This window comes from Carassius gibelio, chromosome B2 (genome assembly GCF_023724105.1).
Source record: "Carassius gibelio isolate Cgi1373 ecotype wild population from Czech Republic chromosome B2, carGib1.2-hapl.c, whole genome shotgun sequence".
NCBI classification, from domain to species: domain Eukaryota; kingdom Metazoa; phylum Chordata; class Actinopteri; order Cypriniformes; family Cyprinidae; genus Carassius; species Carassius gibelio.
The window spans coordinates 3,768,081-3,787,059 of NC_068397.1; the positions used below are offsets into that span (position 1 = coordinate 3,768,081).

General features: G+C 38.1%; 3 protein-coding genes across 4 annotated transcripts; 1 reads left to right on the plus strand and 2 right to left on the minus strand.

The window, feature by feature from the left end:
• Nucleotides 1-185: 185 nt before the first annotated feature.
• On the minus strand, nt 186-10,516 carry snap47 (synaptosome associated protein 47). The gene is made up of 5 exons (XM_052548464.1): nt 10,023-10,516; nt 8,884-9,386; nt 6,565-6,680; nt 2,697-2,865; nt 186-524 (listed from the first exon to the last, which is right to left on the minus strand). Exons 1-4 carry the CDS (start codon nt 10,514-10,516, stop codon nt 2,719-2,721), a joined length of 1,260 nt encoding a protein of 419 aa, XP_052404424.1. The 3' UTR covers nt 186-524; nt 2,697-2,718.
• On the plus strand, nt 10,409-14,355 carry jmjd4 (jumonji domain containing 4). 2 transcript variants are annotated; one of them, XM_052548463.1, is made up of 7 exons: nt 10,409-10,547; nt 11,979-12,141; nt 12,536-12,701; nt 12,842-12,967; nt 13,340-13,607; nt 13,708-13,854; nt 13,988-14,355. In XM_052548463.1, the coding sequence occupies exons 2-7, from the start codon at nt 12,045-12,047 to the stop codon at nt 14,294-14,296; spliced, it is 1,113 nt and encodes a 370-aa protein (XP_052404423.1). In that variant the 5' UTR covers nt 10,409-10,547; nt 11,979-12,044; the 3' UTR covers nt 14,297-14,355. The 2 variants fall into 2 exon arrangements, with proteins under 2 accessions (XP_052404423.1, XP_052404422.1); XM_052548462.1 differs by lacking the exon at nt 10,409-10,547 and having other exon boundaries at nt 11,430-12,141.
• An 813-nt stretch (nt 14,356-15,168) lies between these two features.
• Nucleotides 15,169-17,842, minus strand: iba57 (iron-sulfur cluster assembly factor IBA57). Its single transcript, XM_052548469.1, has 3 exons — nt 17,374-17,842; nt 16,237-16,589; nt 15,169-15,793 (listed from the first exon to the last, which is right to left on the minus strand). Exons 1-3 carry the CDS (start codon nt 17,694-17,696, stop codon nt 15,405-15,407), a joined length of 1,065 nt encoding a protein of 354 aa, XP_052404429.1. The 5' UTR covers nt 17,697-17,842; the 3' UTR covers nt 15,169-15,404.
• Between the last annotated feature and the right edge of the window lie 1,137 nt (nt 17,843-18,979).

Consider the following 18,979-nt stretch of genomic DNA (forward strand, 5'->3'; position numbering starts at 1 on the left):
GTTCATCTCTATTAAACTAATTTATTGAATAATGACATAATTGTCTTTTGGAGAGCTACAGAATCAACTTTAACACTGCTATGTTTCTGTTTATTTCTGTGAAGTTGCTTTAAAATAATTTTTGTTTAACTCTAAATTGAATAATCGACAAATCAAAACCCTCACAGAAGAGAGACAACAAATAGTGACAATAAAGAGGTCGGAGTTTATTTTACACTTGATCACAAAAAAACATATACAGTAAATAAATATAGCATTATCGGTTTACGCTTATCAACTAAGTAATTTAAAAAAAATTAAATTACCACACATGAAACAATGACAAAGCAGGATTCTAGTGCATTACTGTTAAAGGGTTGATAATGTACAAAAGCTTCTGAAATTTTGAAATGTCACAATTTACACAACAACCGAAAATTGATTACAGTGTTTAAAATCTGCCGTAGTGCTCTCATTTGTTTCCTTCCAGAGGGGTGAAGTTGCTAAGCCATGCAGAATGACACTGGTTGCAGATCCATGTGGACCTGAAAAAAAAAAAAAAAAAAAATTCTATGATCCTCAATAGAGCTCAACAGTCACATTATAATCAATAAAAACTCTATAGCAAAAAAAATTTAATACATTAGTATTTTCCTGTAGATAAGGTTTTAACTTGATCCAACAATCAGATGCTGTCAGACATCATGGAAAACAGCAGCAAGTGAAAGTTAACTAGGCAATTATTACATTGTATTATTGCATTTTTAATAATAAAAACAATATCACTTACTTTGCTTCTCAACTACATGTATATGCAGTGTTTGGAGGGTTCCGTGGGATCTTTTTTTTTTTTTTTTTTTAACCTAACTACAACATTAGTTTGCATATGAAAAATTACATTTTTAAAAACTTTAACAATGATCTAAATTTACACTGTTACACTGTGTGTGTCCCGAGTTCGAATCCCAGACTGTGGACTTTTCCCGATCATGCCCCCCCCCTCTCTCCCACTTTGCTTCCTGTCGCTCACTACACTGGCCTATCTAACAAAAAAATAAAAATAAAAAAATATTTTGGGCTATTGAAAATATTAAGGGTAGAATAATGTAATCTGCTGGTTAGAGAAAAACTTACATTGTAGCGCTTAGGGACTTAGACGTGACAAAGAGAGGATCTAAGTGCAGATTAATTTTAATAAAAATTAAAAACTCTGATCAATAAAAAAAACATAAGAATGGAGTAGAAGAAGTGGAGAAGGCAAAAAGGGGCCTGGAGCCAAAAGCAGAGCAGGGAACCAGCATGGAGCCAGAGACTGAGGTGGAGTCGGTGGAGATGGACAGCACCAGGGTGGGTCCAGCATAGATGACCATCAGGGTGGAGCTGAGTATCCCACGAGATCATGGAACTATCAGGGCAGAGCTGGAGACCATGACAGAGGCGGAGAAGGTGAAGATCCTAATGGGGCTGGGAGAGCAGGAAGCCAAGGCAAGGCTAGCAGACTCAACACATTCTCACTCCCAACTTGTCACATATTGACGCTTGGTCAGAAACCTCTAGCGTCATTTTGGGAAGACAAAGACTGGGAAGCCATGGCAGAACAAGGGAACATTACGGCCGAGACAAGGACTTTCATAGCAAAGCGGGTTCAACAGGGCACCATAGCAGAGCCAGAAGACCATTGGGGATCTAGGAGCCATGGTGAAACTTAAACAAGGATCATAGGGATCTGGCTTCCATGGCTGTAGCAGAGTTGTCAGAGAGCACAGAGAGTTCAAGGACAGTCTCTATGGACATGGCCGTGAGCACAGAGAGTGCGAGGGTAGCCCTGAGAGTTTACAGAGCCAACGGGGGGCACTAAGAGTTCAGAGACAGACTCAGTGCCTTTAACCAAGCAAAAAGACAGCTTAGGGGATACTGTAATTGCATTACAGTTGTCATTACAGGAAGTACAGCTGACAGTGGAGGGACTACCAGACTTGAGGCCTCTGGGATCACCAGACTTGCGAATATAGAGACCACCAGACTTGGAAGCACAAGCAGTGCAGAGACCTCCACACTTTGGAGAGCGTTGGGACCACAGGAAGTGTAAGGTGAGAAACTGAGTCTTAAGGCCAAGTTGAAATCTAATAAGGACATCAGTAAAACAGTCCATGTGACATCAGTGGTTCAACTGGAATTTTACGAAGCAGCTTAAATGTAGATAAGTTTAATAAAGAATAATAACGAAGATAAAAAAATTCAAAAAACAGACCAAGGAACAGAACCAAGTAACCTCAAACATGGAAGGATAAGACCAGACAGTGAACACTAAAAACATGAGGGTATAAATACACACGGACCCAACAGGATAACAAGACAAAGGAGTGAACAATGAGGGACTAATGAGAGAAACTTATTTTATTGGCTTTTCTATTAATTGCTAATGTTGCATAAACCAATGGTGTTATTCACAAATACATGTGCTATTCAAAAATTCCCAAATACAAATGTGAGCATTCAAAACTACCTGGCTCCTATCTGACACTTAACTTTTATGAGAATGCTATTGCTATTGTATGTTAACATGATCAGACATCCGTCCCCAACCAAATTTGTGCATTCAGCTCTACAGCTTTCTAAATAGCCAAACCTTACTCATAAAGATCAAATGAATTTTTCAAGTATAAAGAGTGCTCTATTGAGAAACACACCCCTGTGTATACCTGTGCATATCTTACCATTTATCTGGTGACATTAAGTTCAAAGTAGTTTCCTCATGCGGCGAGTGTGTCTGTTAATGTTCATGGTGTTGCGGTCAGCAGAACAGCTCAGTTCATCCAGAGCCTCGTCTTGACGCTCCAGCTCGGTCTCAGCCTCCAGGGCTAGATTCTTCAGCTGCTGGAGCATCTACACACACACAGCACAAGATAATCATGAGGATAATGAATTTTTGGAATTGGAGTCCAATATAAGGATATTGGGGGTCACCTTTAATTTTTTTTTACTACTTGCTTTGGTACAGTGATTGACTGACAGATCAGTCTGCAGTCTAGATGCTGGTGTTCAGCAGACATCAAGGCGATATAATGGCGATGCATTTCCAACTACCTCAATGCTTTGAATGATGAGATAATCCAGACATCTACATTTGCATTTATTGCTGTCCATTTTCTGATCAGATCACCCAATATGGATTTTAATGTGTACATGTGATAAAAGTGACAATAAACCGATTCTGTTTTGCTACTCGCTACTCTTAGACAAAATATATCATTTTAAATTTAACTTATTTTGTCTTCTGAGAAACATGAAACTATCTTCTGTAGACTCCGAAGGGCAGTACTAAATTAACAAATAAAATAAATAAGGCAAACTATGAAAATATATATGCATCACCATTCTGTACAAAAGTTTTCACCCCCCGGCTCTTAATGCATGTTTTTTCCTTCTGTAGCATCAATGGGCGTCTGAACCTTCTGTTATAGTAGCATAAGAGTCCCTCAGTTGTCCTCAGTGTGAAATGATGGATCTCAAAATGACACAGTCTCTTTTGGAAAAGGTTAAAATATGCGGAAGATGCTGGAAAACCAAAGAATCTGCAGGAGATGGGAATTTTTTCTGAAGAACAGCAGGCAGTTTAACTGCTCAGGACCAAGGCAGGACTCATGAAAGACTAGATCAAAACAGAAAATCGGTCGTGGATCATCCAGGAAACGATACATAGTATTAAGATTCAAGGGTATGTAAACTTTTGAACGGGGACATTTTTATAAATTCAGTTATAGTTATTTTCTTGTGGAGTATTACATATATATATATATATATATATATATATATATAAACATCTGTTATGTGAAATAGCTTATTCAGGACAGTACTAAAAATATATCATGCAACATTTCTAACATTTCATGAGCTTTCTTAAGCAGAGTTCAGACTGTACAGTTTTAAAAGTAGTCGGGTCACTGTTTATTTCACACTGCATGACTATCACACTGCACGATGGATCGGCGACAGAAGGTTTCACACTCCTTGACTTTACAGTAGGAAGAATCGCCGACAACTCTGTCTGGCATGCAAACTGCGTTTCACAACCAAACATATATATGTACACACACACACACACACTCCCTGGCCACTTTGTTAGGTACATGTTGCTAGTACTGGTCTGGACCCCCTTTTGTATGTAATACTTGATCTTACAATGATCCTCGATCAATATTTCTGCCAATATTTTCAGTGATTGTGAATGTGGGGTGCAAATAGAAGAATATAAGGTATTTTATTCTTTTATTTGCACCCAACATCCTCAAATCGCTGAAAACAGGCCCGTGCCTATAGAAGATTTAAAGTTTTTATAACAATACAAAGTTAAAATGTCTTTCTTTATGGGCATCATGAGATTGAGCACTAGCAATAGTTTTCCTTCCTATTGTGGAGAGTGACAGGTTACAGTACTTTTTTATTTTTATTTAGCATTATTATGAACAGTCTGTGCTGAGTCTATGCATTACATTCCCATAAGACAAGCTGCCCTGCCTTACTCCTTTAAAACTTATTTTCCATCTCCTCATGACATTTTAACATGTTTGTTTTTAGTGTTTCTCAACCCCAAAACCATCCTGAAAAGTGATATCTGTGATGGTTGACCAACCATCAATTATCTCTGGTCATAGCAATAATATTGTGTTTTGAAATGGTTCAACACGAAGAGCACCATTCTGCACATCACCATTATAATGCACTCAATGAAAAACGCCTGACTGTTTTTGCGTCAGTGTTTATGTCTGGTTGCTGCCTACCATGCAGCACCTCGGCTGAGCACTGAAAGGGTTTTACAGCTGGCACTGTGGCCGTCTGACGATGATGGCACTGAGACCTTATATCTTTGTGCGGTGGGGGAATGCCTAGAGTCAGCTGCCCACTCCTGTCGCACAAAAAACACAAGCCACAGACACGTCACACTGTAGTTCAAGTATGTTTGCTCTGTTCTTGTGTACTTTTTTTTTTTTATTCTTTTTTTTATTCTGATTTGAAAAAGCCCTAAGCCTGATAAATGTAACTTGTCCCAAACCGTTACAACTACGGACATAAATTATACCTAAAATTGTGCAGGTTGTTGAAGAGAGGTGTACGGTTACTTTTCTAATCATTCGAAAATGCCTGAAAATCCAAATCAATCCCATAGACTCAAGGAGGAAACTGAGGCACTGAGGGACCAAAATATCATATAATAGACTCGTATGGGCCTTTTTGCCACCACTTAGTAATGCTCGAACCTTCAAAAGTTTACGAACAAGTTAAATCTTAAGTGTTTGATTCCAGTCGTCCATTCCTGGATGATCGATGACTGTCTTCTGTGATAGTTGTCCTAAGCAGTTAAAATGCCCACTGTTCCTCAGAGAAAATGCCCATGCCATTCACATTCTTTGCTTTTTCCAGGATATACGACTGGGTATATGATTATGAGATCCTTCATTTCAGACAATTGAGGGATGCTCATCAAGGAAACACACAACACAGAGCCAGGGGTGTAAACTTTTGAACAAGATGACCTTATCTGAATTATCTGAATATTGAGACCTAAAGGTGTGGATGCAGCCAAACACAAGTTGCAGTTATCAAGACTATAAAAAAAAAAGTGTGTGTGTGTGGGGGGGGGGGGGGGGGGGGGTCATCAGATGCAAAATTCACTTTTAGATGTTTGAGCATGTGTGTTGGCAGTGTGTGTACACAACCACCCTATAATGATAAAAATCCATTTTTTAATCCCCAACAATAATGATAACTTTTTCAGAACAGACGGTTCTGAGATTCTTGGCAGAGTGACATGGTTCTGCACAAGCTCCTCCCACGACTGTTGATTGACACTTCTGTTTTACCTTAGACTCGCCCTGAGTGAGCGGTCATCAGTCTGTCATCATTTTCACGACAAAGTTCTTGTAGACGCTTCTCAGAGATTGAGGTGTTGTTTTGTTGGCTGTAATAATGAACAGTCATTTACTCCCGACATCTGAGCTGCTGAAGACGCAGTGGATCACGTTTGTTTTTGAAAGGAATGCGTCCTCTGATCTACCTAAGTGCGTGTATGTTCGCGCAAATCATTCGTGATCTAGCCTCACCTACAGAAGAAGGGACTATAAAGAGTTTTTTATGTTAGCAAGTTCTTTGGCTACAGTTAACAGATTACAGTCTCAAAGAACAGCTCCTCACACAACGGAAAAAAGGGGGCAGGGTGAGCAGAGCTCATTAACATTTAAAGAAATATGCACCAAAACGGGTTGCTGTGAAAAGAGCTGTTCTTGGCAAGGTAAAAAGAGTGTTGTTTTACACTACCACTGAAAACTAAAGTATGTTTTAGACGTTTAATTAAGACCCTAAAGAATTATATCAACTTATGGAAAATGAGCATCCGATGACCCCTTTAATTTGGGAGTCATTTGTTAAATGGCCAAAAGCGTCCAACAATAAAGGGTTACCAAGATCAGTATTTAACTGATCACGTGATCACAACTTTTCTGCCCCCCTGAGACCATATCCTTCTAAAATATTTATCTATTGTTAAACATTTATTATGTGTAAAAATAAAACCAACTGATTTGAAACCTGTCTTAGCTCCTGTGCCTCTGCTTCAGTTACAGTGGGCTGAAGCACTTGCAGTTGCAGCTGTGTGAGTTCCCCAGCAGACACCTCCACTGGCACCTCCACATCCTGCCCATGACCTGAAGACACACAGAACCAAGACATTTATTTCCTTCACATGCTGATAAGATTAGAATAAAATGTTTGTAAACATTAACTTCTAAGTGTACAGTGGGATCTCTCTCTTTTAGTGACCTGAAGTAGATGTTGGAGCGTGACTGCCACCATGTGGTAGAAATACTTCATAGCCAATGCATTGTTAAAATAAAACACAACTTTAAAATGTCATGGATTAAACTTTGTTTAGTTTATGAACCTGTCATTCAAATTACATTTATCATGTGTAGTGATGTCAAATGATTATATTCATTATGTATATATAAATACACACATACATATGTATTTACATTTTTTTATGAAATATACATGAAGAAAGACAAGCATAAATAGTGATGAAAGTCAAAGTGTTAAATACTGAATTGTTTACTGAGAAATTTGTTTTGTAGATGGGGGTCAAGATAAAAAAATTTTCACCTGAAATTTTGAGCCAAATTACATGAGGTAAAAATTAAAGATGGCAGCATAACTGTATTTTATTTCATTTTTTGCTAAAGTTTGCATGCCTGTAACTCAACTATATACCTGTTACACGATATCTGCAGTTTTATTTTATTTCATAGATTTCAATGCGGCTCCATGTCCGAGATTTTTTTTTTTTTTTTTTTGTAAATGTGACTTTGGTCACATACTGTACACACTGTGGTAACTCACACTGTACGTTTTTGTAAATGCGGTTGTCATTACCTGTATACATTTGACTGTGGAATGCGGATATCACTCCTGTAAAGCACTAAAATTGGGCACTAAAAGGTGAATCAATAACTGAATTTAGCTGCTATGTATAAAGTCTCTGTGGGTGACTTTGCAAACAGCTGATATTTAGTGTATTAAGGGGAATGTCTGATGAACAAGAATAAATATAATGCAGACAAACAACTGATAAAAGCTGGCTTGCTGAATATTAGATCCCTTTCTACAAAAGCACTTTTGGTACACAAAATAATCACAGATCATAAGCTTGATGTGCTCTGTTTGACAGAAACCTGGCTAAAACCAGACAATTACATAACCTGAAGGGCACAAGGAGAGGTGATGCTACTATTTATAGTATTTTTTCAGTATATATATATATATATATATATATATATATATATATATATATATATATATATATATATATATATATATATATATAGGGATTGGCAATTACATTCATTTATTTGGGTCAAACTCTTAATTTATGAAACTTTCTGATTTGTCTGCTTTATTTCCTCAGCGTAAGATATAACTTAGAAGGTGCTGCAATAGAAACTACAGACTCTCTCTTTTCTAGCACATTAGACCAAGTTGCCCTTTGTGCTTTAAGACGAGTAGTCTCAAGCACTGCTATAAAGAGTGTACACGTGGACCCCAGAAATTGGAGCACTGTTGGAAGAAAACAAAAAGAGCTATTTTTATTGAATGGAAGGATAGTTTTTATACCTACAAAAAAAGCCATAACCACTTCAAAAAGGGCATAAAAAGTCCAGAGCTGCTTACTTTATACCCCCTTTAGAATAAAACCCCATTTAAAAACCCTATCAATCCCTGATGATTGGCAGCTGCTCTTGTGTGGATTTATAAATGATATGTGAAAAGTTTCTATTTACAATGTTTTTCAGACTTTAAACAGTGTAGCCAATCACAGTCACACACTTTGGTGAGTGCGAGAACACAATGGTCAATCAGAGGTGTTCAAGTTAGTCAGAATATAATCAATGTGCCACAGTTTTCTCAGCTTGAGCTCTGCACACAGACTTTTTTTAATGGGAGTTTTAACTCAAAACTTGCACTTGTGCTGCGGCTGAACAGTGATGTTGGCTTAATTTATTATGAAGGAAATGCTTGGAAACTTCATAATTTTACAAGTCCCATTTTTCATGCTGCTAAGGATATCATGCAAAGTTTTGGGAGTGCATTTGGATGGGTTGAGATGGAACAACCCACTTGCATTTCTTGCAAATGGCAAGAAAAAAAAAAAAGAAAAACAAGTGCAAAGAATCAAAGATTGTCTGGGAAGCTGCAAATGAAAGATCATTATTTGAAAGCTTTTTTTAAAATATTTGATCAGTTTAATGCATTCTTGACTAATAAAAGTATACATTTTGGTGTGCCTGAGGAGTTTGCAGAAAGTGATTATTTTAAGTCATGTGTCCCAAGGTATGTCTGTCCAAATAAGTGTACCTGCACTCCAAGGGTTTCCTCCACCTTCTGGACTTCCTGTAGTGTTTGCCAAAGTTGCCTGAAATTCTGCATAGTCACGCGTGATCTCAACTTTCTTCTTATACTGCATCTCCAGTACAGATAAAGCTTCAATCATCCTGGCTGAGAGAATTCGGAAACAGATGTCAGGTTTCCCGATGAAGCGCTGCCGAACACTGATCTCGTAGGGGCTGTGCACATAGACATCATCCACCTCTTCCTTCTCAAAGCAATGGAGGAGCTGTCCGTTTGCATCTCGAAGCTCCAGAGAGGAGACCAACACTACAAGGCTACCTGGTTTCATGGTTCCAGAGCTTCCAACATGGGAGACAATAGCTGGAATGCTGGTTATGACTTTTTGGCCCTTGGCCGGACCTTTAGCACAGGCCGCTTTGGCTGCTGCCTCAGACTTGGCCTGCTGGTGGCTCTTCCATGGCAGCTTGCCAAAAGGCCACCAAGAAGGACACTCAAGTTCAGAGAGAAGTCTGTACGAAAGAAAAAAAAAATCATCATAAATATTATAAAACAACCCGTGACTGTAGTGTTTGGTGACAGCGGATGTTCTTGATCTCCCATTTAACATTAACCAAAATACCTTACACATGAGGAATGCAACAAACTAAATTATGACTGTAAAGAAAGACTGTAGTATCAAGAAACTAAAATACATCAATGTAATGAACCAATAACAAACCGTTCCCGATTATGTTCATATGTAAAAATATCTTCACAGCTTCCAGCTAGCTGGACTTTTTTAGGTTATTAACACATTAGAGCATTGATCTCAAACTCAGTTCCTAGATGGCCACAGCTCTGCACAGTTTAGCTCCAACCCTGATCAAACACACCTGATCCAGATAATCAAGCTCTTCAGGATTACTAGAAACTCCCAAGCAGGTGTGATTTGGAGATGGTTGGAGCTAAACTCTGCAGAGCCGTGGCCTTCTAGAAATTGAGTTTGAGACCACTGCATTAGAGCGATAAAGAAAGATGGGTGAATGAGAAAGTATAAAGTGGGACATGCTTAACATTATAACGTGTTATTAGAAGCACAATAAGCCGTGAAAGACCTTAATGTATCATTCATGTCTCTAGTAGTTATGCATCTGAGCAAAACCTACTTATCTGCCACGCTCAGGTCTGACTCGATCTTGTCCAGGCCTTGCATCATGTTGTCAAACTGCTCTCCCTGGTGGTTCAGGACTTTCCCAGTGTCCTCCAGCCTCCGCTGGGCTCCAGATATCAGGCTGATCAGCTCCTGGCCCTTACTGAGAGGAGCCTCAGCTCCACGGGGCTCTGTGGGTGACAGCAGCCGCTCTCTCCAGAAGTGCTCTAGCACGTGGTAAACCACAGTACGGCAAGGCTTGAGAGACCCAAACCAGTGCTTGATGTTTCCCTGCTCCAACACAGTAAGAGCACTGAAAATGAAGCTGGACGACTCCATCTTGATCTCCATGATGCGGGAGAGCCTCAGGCTGATCAGATTCTCCTGATTCGGCTCGGAGTTGAAGCAAAGGGTGGTGCGAGATAAAGAGAGGATGCCGCTGGCCCAGCGTTTCTCGCTGTTGATGTAATAAGAGCCGGGCCAGCTATGGATGGATGCCTCCTGGCTCATCTTTTTATGACTTAGGAAGCCCACCTGCCAAGTGAGTGGTGTATATCGAAAATTATTAAACAATCATCGTCTGTCACTTTTTTTTCTTACATGAACAACTTATGCTTATTTTCTCAACAACACCTGGGCTGGGTTTCCCAAAAGCATTGTAAATTTAAGGTAATCCTACAACTGAAGCTCATGATGCTTTTGGGAATCAAAGCCATGTGCAATTTTCTTTAAGAGGAACACAAAAGCAGGAGGCATAACAAACTGCCAACAATGCCACAAAATTAAGATTTCCTTTACTAATAAATTATTATACCTAATATTAATATTACTTTTTTTTTTTTTTAAGAAAACACTAAATGAAGATGAAAAATCGAAATTCTTATTTTCTTTCGTTTTTATAGAACATGCAGTTCATGAATCTTCTGGATTTACAAAATAAATGGTTTTATTAATCCAATTTTTTTATTTAAAAACATTAGTTGAAGACCATTTACATAGATTTTTCTCATGGTTCTGTATGCACAGGAGCAGTAGATACTGGTGTGGTTGGCATTACGTGATCTACGCAAAACAAACACCATGGAAATCATTTATGTCTTACCTTTTAGGATTATGTTGACTTTCAAGTGACAGCTACAGCAGCGTGTGACGGATTTCACGCATTAAAGCAATAACATCTCTACGCATCGTTGTCAGTTGCGAGACCTTTACTGTTCCGCATCAGTGTTTGTCGTTAACGTTTAATACAACGCCCTAAATAAAGAAATGTGAAAACAAAATGTCAAACTCTGTTTCCCTGTCGCGTCGTAGCGATGTAAACACAGCTGAACGCAGCAGTGATCGTTTTAGCGCGCTCATGTTTACACTCCGACGTGCACAAAAACTTTATTAAACGTTCCGCTCAACGTCACACATCTGTATGATGTGGTGATAGCTAATCAGGGGCGTCGACTTAGATTAATTTACAGGTATTTTAATGCTATTCAAGTAACTTGCTTTTTTGTATTATACAGCTAATTTTATACGCACGAAGAAAAGCAAATAATTTGGTTGGTGTTCACACGTTTCTTTTCCGGTGGGAAACTGGGCAGACACGATCCAAGCCATGCGCAGAAAAACCCAATTATTTACGATTTAGAAGCATACAGAAAAAGATAATCGCCTATCGTCGATAAATTAATTACACGTACGCGTGACGTTAAACCGTCGATACATTAGTTGCGCTTCTACAGCCTAAAAATAACCATGGAACGCTGTCATCAGAGAAGCATGAGGTTGAGAAAATGTGTTCTGCAGTGCTATTAAGTCAGCAGTATTGAGTTATATTTTAAATATTATTACATCAAACATGAAATAACCTGCGGAAACTTCGTGTTATGTCATGGATAGGGAAACCTTTCATAACTGCAGCAGTTTGGTCAAAATGCCCAGGCAGATCCATCAACAGCACTGCTCCTCTCATTTTATTCAGTACTTAGAGAGAGAAATAGCCTACTCCAAATTCTTCAAGAACTACTTGATCCCGAACCAGCCCTGCATGTTTTCCAAAAAATTCACAGAAGACTGGAACTGCAGAAAAAAGTGGGTCACGGCTGATGGCAAACCTAACTTCCAAAGACTTCTGCAGGAATTTGGTGAGCAAAGAATGGCTCTTTTTTTAATTATTATTATTATTATTATTATAATACTAATAATAATAATAATAATAATAATTCTTGCGTCATTGTGTCATGCAATATATCTTAGTAATACTTTTAAACACGTACTGCTTCATCTCTAAAATTTCGATTGAGGAAATGTGTGAAAACCGCATATTACAGAACATTTTTCCTTTCAGCTTATCTAAGGGTGATTTGAAACATGTATCTCACATTGCTAGATTAAAATCTAATTGACTAAATACGTTTGCAATATCATTTCGCTGTGTATTGTTGAAAACCAATTCTTGAAAATTGGCCAGTTATTGGTAAATGTATAAATGTCTACTAAATATGTTACATCCACAAATGGCCTCGTTTTATTATGCAGATGAGACTCCTGTTCCTGTTGCAAACTGTAGTGCAAAAGAATACAACTCCAACCCGAAGCAGATCATGCCTTTTAGGGAGTTTATCCAGTACTGGAGAGAGTACATTCAGAATGGGCATTCTTCACCCAAAGGATGTCTTTACTTAAAGGACTGGCATATGCAAAGGTACAGCTCTTCAGAAGAGGGAAGCATGGGTTATTGTTCAATAGTTTTGAATGTGATGCACAATACTAGTTTGGAAACACTGCATAAAATAAAGAAAGAATAAGTGTGTAAAATGATTCTACTGTTTATGTTCATTTTAGGAACTTTCCTGAACACAATACTTACAAGACGCCAATTTACTTCTCCTCTGATTGGCTGAATGAATATTGGGACACAATTGAAGTGGATGATTATCGGTTTGTCTACATGGGACCGAAGGGGTCATGGTACTGTGTCATTTATTAATCATATACAGTTTAAGTGTGTTTCCATATTTAGAAGTTTTGCTACATTGGTTCTACAAACAATTTTGGGTGAGATTTTGAAGAAACATAAATAAGCATTGGAACATTATGATGCCAAATTAAGAAATGTTTATTATTCTGCATTATGTAATTTGCACAGAAGGTCAAAATCATTGGAAATCCAATCCGTCGAACATTCTTAAATAATGTGCTGTAATTAAAGCAAAAAGAAGACCTACCAAATGCTAAGAGATTTTGCTGTACATGTTTCATATTAAACTAGAACTTGAACATATGATCTTCTTGTCACCCCTTTAAATGTCATGCATTAAGTGATTTTCTTCTTGCCTCTAGGACCCCTTTCCATGCAGACGTGTTTCGCTCTTACAGTTGGTCTGCCAACATCTGTGGACGTAAGAAGTGGCTCCTGTACCCTCCAGGCCAGGAGGAGTTCCTTCGGGACTGTCACGGCAACTTGGCCTATGACGTAACAGCACCCGTGCTTCAAGACAAGGGTCTGTATCCACAGTTTGAAGAGGCCTGTCAGCCTTTAGAGATCATTCAAGAAGCTGGGGAGATCATCTTTGTACCTAGTGGTTGGCATCATCAAGTTTACAATTTGGTAAGTAATAATTGTTTAGAGGTGTCCATATATGCTTTAGAGAAATCTTCCTTGACCAGCCCTTCTAACTCTGTTTCAATAATGCATCTTTTAATAATAGGAGGATACCATTTCCATCAATCATAACTGGCTGAATGGCTGTAATTTGGATATCATGTGGCAGTTTCTGCAAGAAGAGCTTTCTTCTGTCCAGAGAGAAATCGAGGAATGGCGTGATACTATGGATAGCTGGCATCAGCATTGTCAGGTAACTCTTCATTTTTGACATCAGTCATCATCTATGTGGCTAATAAAGACTCACTGTGTGCTGCAGTACTACTGAAAAATCATACATCATTTTAACATTCATGTGTATTAACTGATTTATCATCTTTTTTCAGGTGATCATGAAATCGTGTACAGGAATCGATTATGGGGAGTTTGCCTCTTTCCTTAAAACTATAGCAAATAATCGAATGTCCTTTTTAAATTCATGTCCCAGAAATGCAGATAACAGCCAAGACGGCCTTGCTGAAAGTCTGTTCGCTTTAGGCCCTCAGCATGCGGCCTTTGACCTTCAGAGAGTATTGCATATATTTGAGAGCATGCTTAGTAATGAAGACTTTAAGAGACTTGACCCTTCAGCTCTGAGCTTCAAACCTGAGGAACTGCTTCAGGAGATCAGAGAGTCTGTTCGAACCATTGTATAAAAGCTATACTGTGTGTATCATCAGCTATCAGCTAATAAACATGTTATTTAATTGCGGTTTATTCTGTCATTATATTTTTATTATGGCAAACAGTGTTGGACAGTTACTTTTAAAAGCAATGCATTACAATATTATGCCATAAAAATTACTTACAAAAAACAGTGTTATTTTTGGCAGCTGTAAAGGTCCTTTCATACCAAAAGTGAAATGAATGAGTCTCAGGCTGAAGGAAATGCCTCTGAAGTTCACTCCTAATTGCTCTCAACATGGCAACTTGTTGCTGTAAAGTAATGCTGATTTTTTGTTGTAAAATTAATGTATTACTTTACTAGTTACTTGAAAAAGAAATCTGATTATGTGACTCCCGTGACTTGTAATGCATTACCCTCAACACTGATGACAAATATTAGGTTATGAGCACACAAACCTTTCATTAAAGATGTTGACATGCTTCTTCCAGTACATCAAAGATGATAAAACAATGTTTTAGATGTCTTGTTTAAAATGTCAGTAATGTGTTTGCTTTATGCAAATTAAATATGGACCACAAAACCAGTCATAGGGGTCAATCAAAATAAAAAAATACTGTGATGTACACATCATCTGAAATCTGAATAAATAATCTTTCCATTTATTTATGGTTATTTAAAATAGAACAATATTTGGTGAGATTTGGCAAATCTGAGTGCAAAAAAAAAATCTAAATATTGAGAAAATCACCTTTAAAGTTATCTAAATAAAGTGCTTAGCAATGCATATTGCTAATCAAAGATTAAGTTTTGATATTTACAGTAGGAAATTTACAAAATATCGTAATGGAACATGATCTTTACTTAATATCCTAAAGATTTTTGGCATAAAAGAAAAACTGATAATTTTGACTGGATACCACATAAGGGAAATGTGGCATCCATTTATTTTTAAAGAAATTTACCCTTTTTTTTTTTAGACAAACATTTTTTTTTTTTACATTTTATTTCAAGGTGTCAACTAAAACATCATCATCAGATTTCTGTGTGAAAGTCATTTTTATAATTAGCTAAATAAATATGATCTGCATCACAATTCACTCAAGTGGGCCTTTACCCTTTCTAGTGTTGCGGATTGATTAATCTTTACTGTTTTTTGGCCACCAGTCAGGTACAGTAGCCTTTAAAGTCACCGTCACGCCATCGGAGGATTTCAGTTTTAGTGGCTCTTTGGCATGAGCCAAGCGTACGAGGCTCAGTCCCAGCGTGTCCAGTCCTGCCCTGTGTTTCCCAGCTGGCTTGCCCCCCTCAGTCTCAAGAGCGGCACCATGGTCCAGGGTCTCGGCCGGAGCAGACATGGTGACAGGCATCAGGCGCTTCCTTATCACACCAGTGTGGTGAGTTCTGGCAGTCAGCTCCTGTCCGATGTAGCATCCCTTTCTGAAGCTAATTCCCTGCATGTAGACAAGGTTAGACTCCAGCGGAAGAGCCTCGCCTGGAGGAAGGTCTTTCACTCCTTCAGGCAGTCCTGTAGAAATGAGTTCAAGATCACCAGAAAACCATCAGATCTTTCAGAACAGTCTGCAATACTACCTTATTTAAATATACAGAATGCTACTATTATCAAACAATATCCATATGCACTTAGATGATGACTATTGCTTATGATTAACATACTGTATATATGAGTCAATGACGTTAAGACATCCTCATCAAAAGAAATTTACAGAAGTGATTTTAATGGTGCCCATAGAAAGCACATTAAATGTAAGTGAAGTGTCCAGGTTCCAAATAAGTTTTAGGAGAATAAAATGTGTTAAAATTCAGTGTCACACAATATTTATGTAAGAATTCAAACAACATGCTTATTCTGACTTGTCCATATTAAAATATATAAAAGAATGAGCAAGCATATTCAAATGTATCGTGTTTTAAATAAGTGAACATTTCTGACTTTTAGTCGTTTAATACCGATTTCATAGCGATGGCTGTGGTATTCTTCAGTGTTGCCCTCTTGACAAGCAGAGACGAGCTCCTGTGGGTTATTCTGACCGCTAGTGACCATCCTCCAGCCCATGAGTTCAGTTCTTGGGTCTGGCTCCAGTACTAACACTTTATCTGCTGCAGTAACGTCCGGCTTTGACTGCCCCGCTCCTGCAGCTTTATTTGGAGGTAACAGAGCCCACAGCGAGAGACTGGGACACAAGCTGAAGTTTACTTTGCGACGTATCTTGTAAACCTTCAGAAGCTGCATGACGGAGTCCTGTACAGTTCGGTCACACTCCAGAAGCACGCCATTAAATCCATCCGGGTTCCCTTTTAAACTGAAAAAAAAGCTCCATTAATACATGCATGAAAAACATGCAGAACTCGTTTGTTTAGCACAGAATCTCTAAAAATGTTTTTCTACTTCAAAATGTAATGTTACTATTTATTTGTGAGATTAACTAGCAATTCATTTTTTCCCTTGGGTTCCTTCGCACAGACGTTTGTGCCGTTTGCTGCAACTAAATCTGCAATAAAAACATCTCAGTTGTGGCTGAAAGATGTACTTGTGCAACTTCTGTGTCACAAAGACATCATTGTTGCTTTATCAGAAAAAGAACAATGAAATAATTTGGTTTGAGTTCATATTAGAAGGTTTCGCTTTTGAGAGAAGCATTGGTTTTACATATGCAGTTTATGATAGCTAATGATTTGCATTTGTGCAATAGATTCATTTCTCCAACTCTGTTCGCAAGAAGAAACAAGCTCATCCACATCTTGGATTGCCTGAAAACTAGTACATTTTCAGCAAGTTTAGATTTTTGGGTGAATGCATTTGATTCTCATTTGTAAGCGCTTTACATATCAACTCCTTATGATGTTTATGGCCTGCTAAACCATGCTGGCTTTACTGACACGTAGAAGAAGAGAGCAGAAGAACAACTTCTTAATCATATATCAGTAAGTTAACAGTCCAGGGTGGGACAGAGAGATAAAGCTGAGGTCACGCCCACATCTTACGAACCTTACTTACAAAACTTTTAAAATCACATTAATATGACTTTTCGTGTATACTTTACAATTCAAACAAGCTAGAAATATTCAAACAATGCGGTATATTACCTGTAAAGGATGATGTCGTACAGTGTCCTTCCTTGAACATTAAGGATGTGAGCATACATCGCGCGCACTGCGTCCTCTTCCAGGAGAAACATGTCATTGGTTATTATTCCTTGAAGAAATGAGCTCGTGTCTTGTCCGGACACATTGATGAGAGTCCTGTGCGGTAAGCTGTAACAGCTAAAGTGTACTCGACCATCGCTGGGTTGATCTTGAGAGTGTTTTCTAAACTGAGTCCAGCACGCATTCTCATGTCTCGAGCAGCGAAAACAGCGCGCGTGAAGTCCGCTTCTGAACGTACTGCTAAACAAAATCAACCTCTGCATTGTGTTGATTTCCTCAGCGCAACTATTAAAGCTCACAATTGCTCAGAACGACACAGGTTTGTGTTGTGTTGTCTCTCACCTTCCATTTTAATTCCCATGCTGCACTGCGTGTGCGTTTGAAACGACACGAATCCTACTATGGTGAAGGTTTACCTCATGAATATTTATTTATAATCGCGTACGTCGTTCCTGGCCCGTCCAATCAGATACGTGTTTTATTAATATGCATGAAACATCGCTCGTTCGCGAAAATGGTTAATATTTGAGTGTTTTCTATCGACCCTTTAAACTTTTAAACACCGCTTTGTAAACTTTATGCGATTCTAAAATAACATAGCAATGTTTGGTTCCTGAAATTTGGTGGCACTGATCATAATATTTCTTTGTTGTGGGCGTGTCCTACAACCCCTGCTGACGGAATCTCGGCATCTCAAATCGCAACTGATTTTATTGGATTATTTCGAAAATCTAATACATTTTCATACAAATTTGTCGCCGTCTTAGCTCCCTGTTTTGTAAACCTTTCCTTGGTCCTTATCATAGTAATTTGAAATTTGTAAAAAAAAAAAAAAAAAAAAAAAGAAAGTGACAATACTCAAGTATGATTGGATGAGCTTGTTTTTGGGAGTGATTGGAGTATACCTCCTATCCCAGCAAACCCTGATGGAAACTATTCAAGAACAACATACTATTAAGAGTTTTTCATAGTGTGCTATCAAAACTTTTACTTATTTCAATCTGAATACATACCTAGTTCATCAAGAAAATAGACTGCCTGGAAATAATAACTGGTAATACAGATCTAGAAGTGGTTGCTGACATGCATGGTTTAATTTTTTTTTCCATGACCATAGTCCGGGAGATGAGTCTGTAGTGCTTCAGGTTGTGTTATGATTGATTTATGTTCTTATCTGATATCCATTTGCTTATCCACATTCACGTTATCAATTTACAATTAGCTACATTTATGCATTTAGCATATGCTTTTATCCAAAAGCAACTTACAAAAGAGAAAGAATAAAGTGGTTTGTAAAAGAGCCAACACTATTTGTAATACACAGTGGCAAGTTTATTAGACAGGTTTGTTATCCATGTGCTTATCCGTACATATCCGGACACAAAGTAAAAAAAATACAAAGTAAGCTCACCTTTGACATGCCAAGTGATCCAGTTCTTGGTCAGCTATCACACCTTATACATGAATCTCTTGTGTTCATTTCTGGATTGCCATTCACACACTTGAACACTGTAATAATGCACATTTCTGAAATAATGTTTTAGTG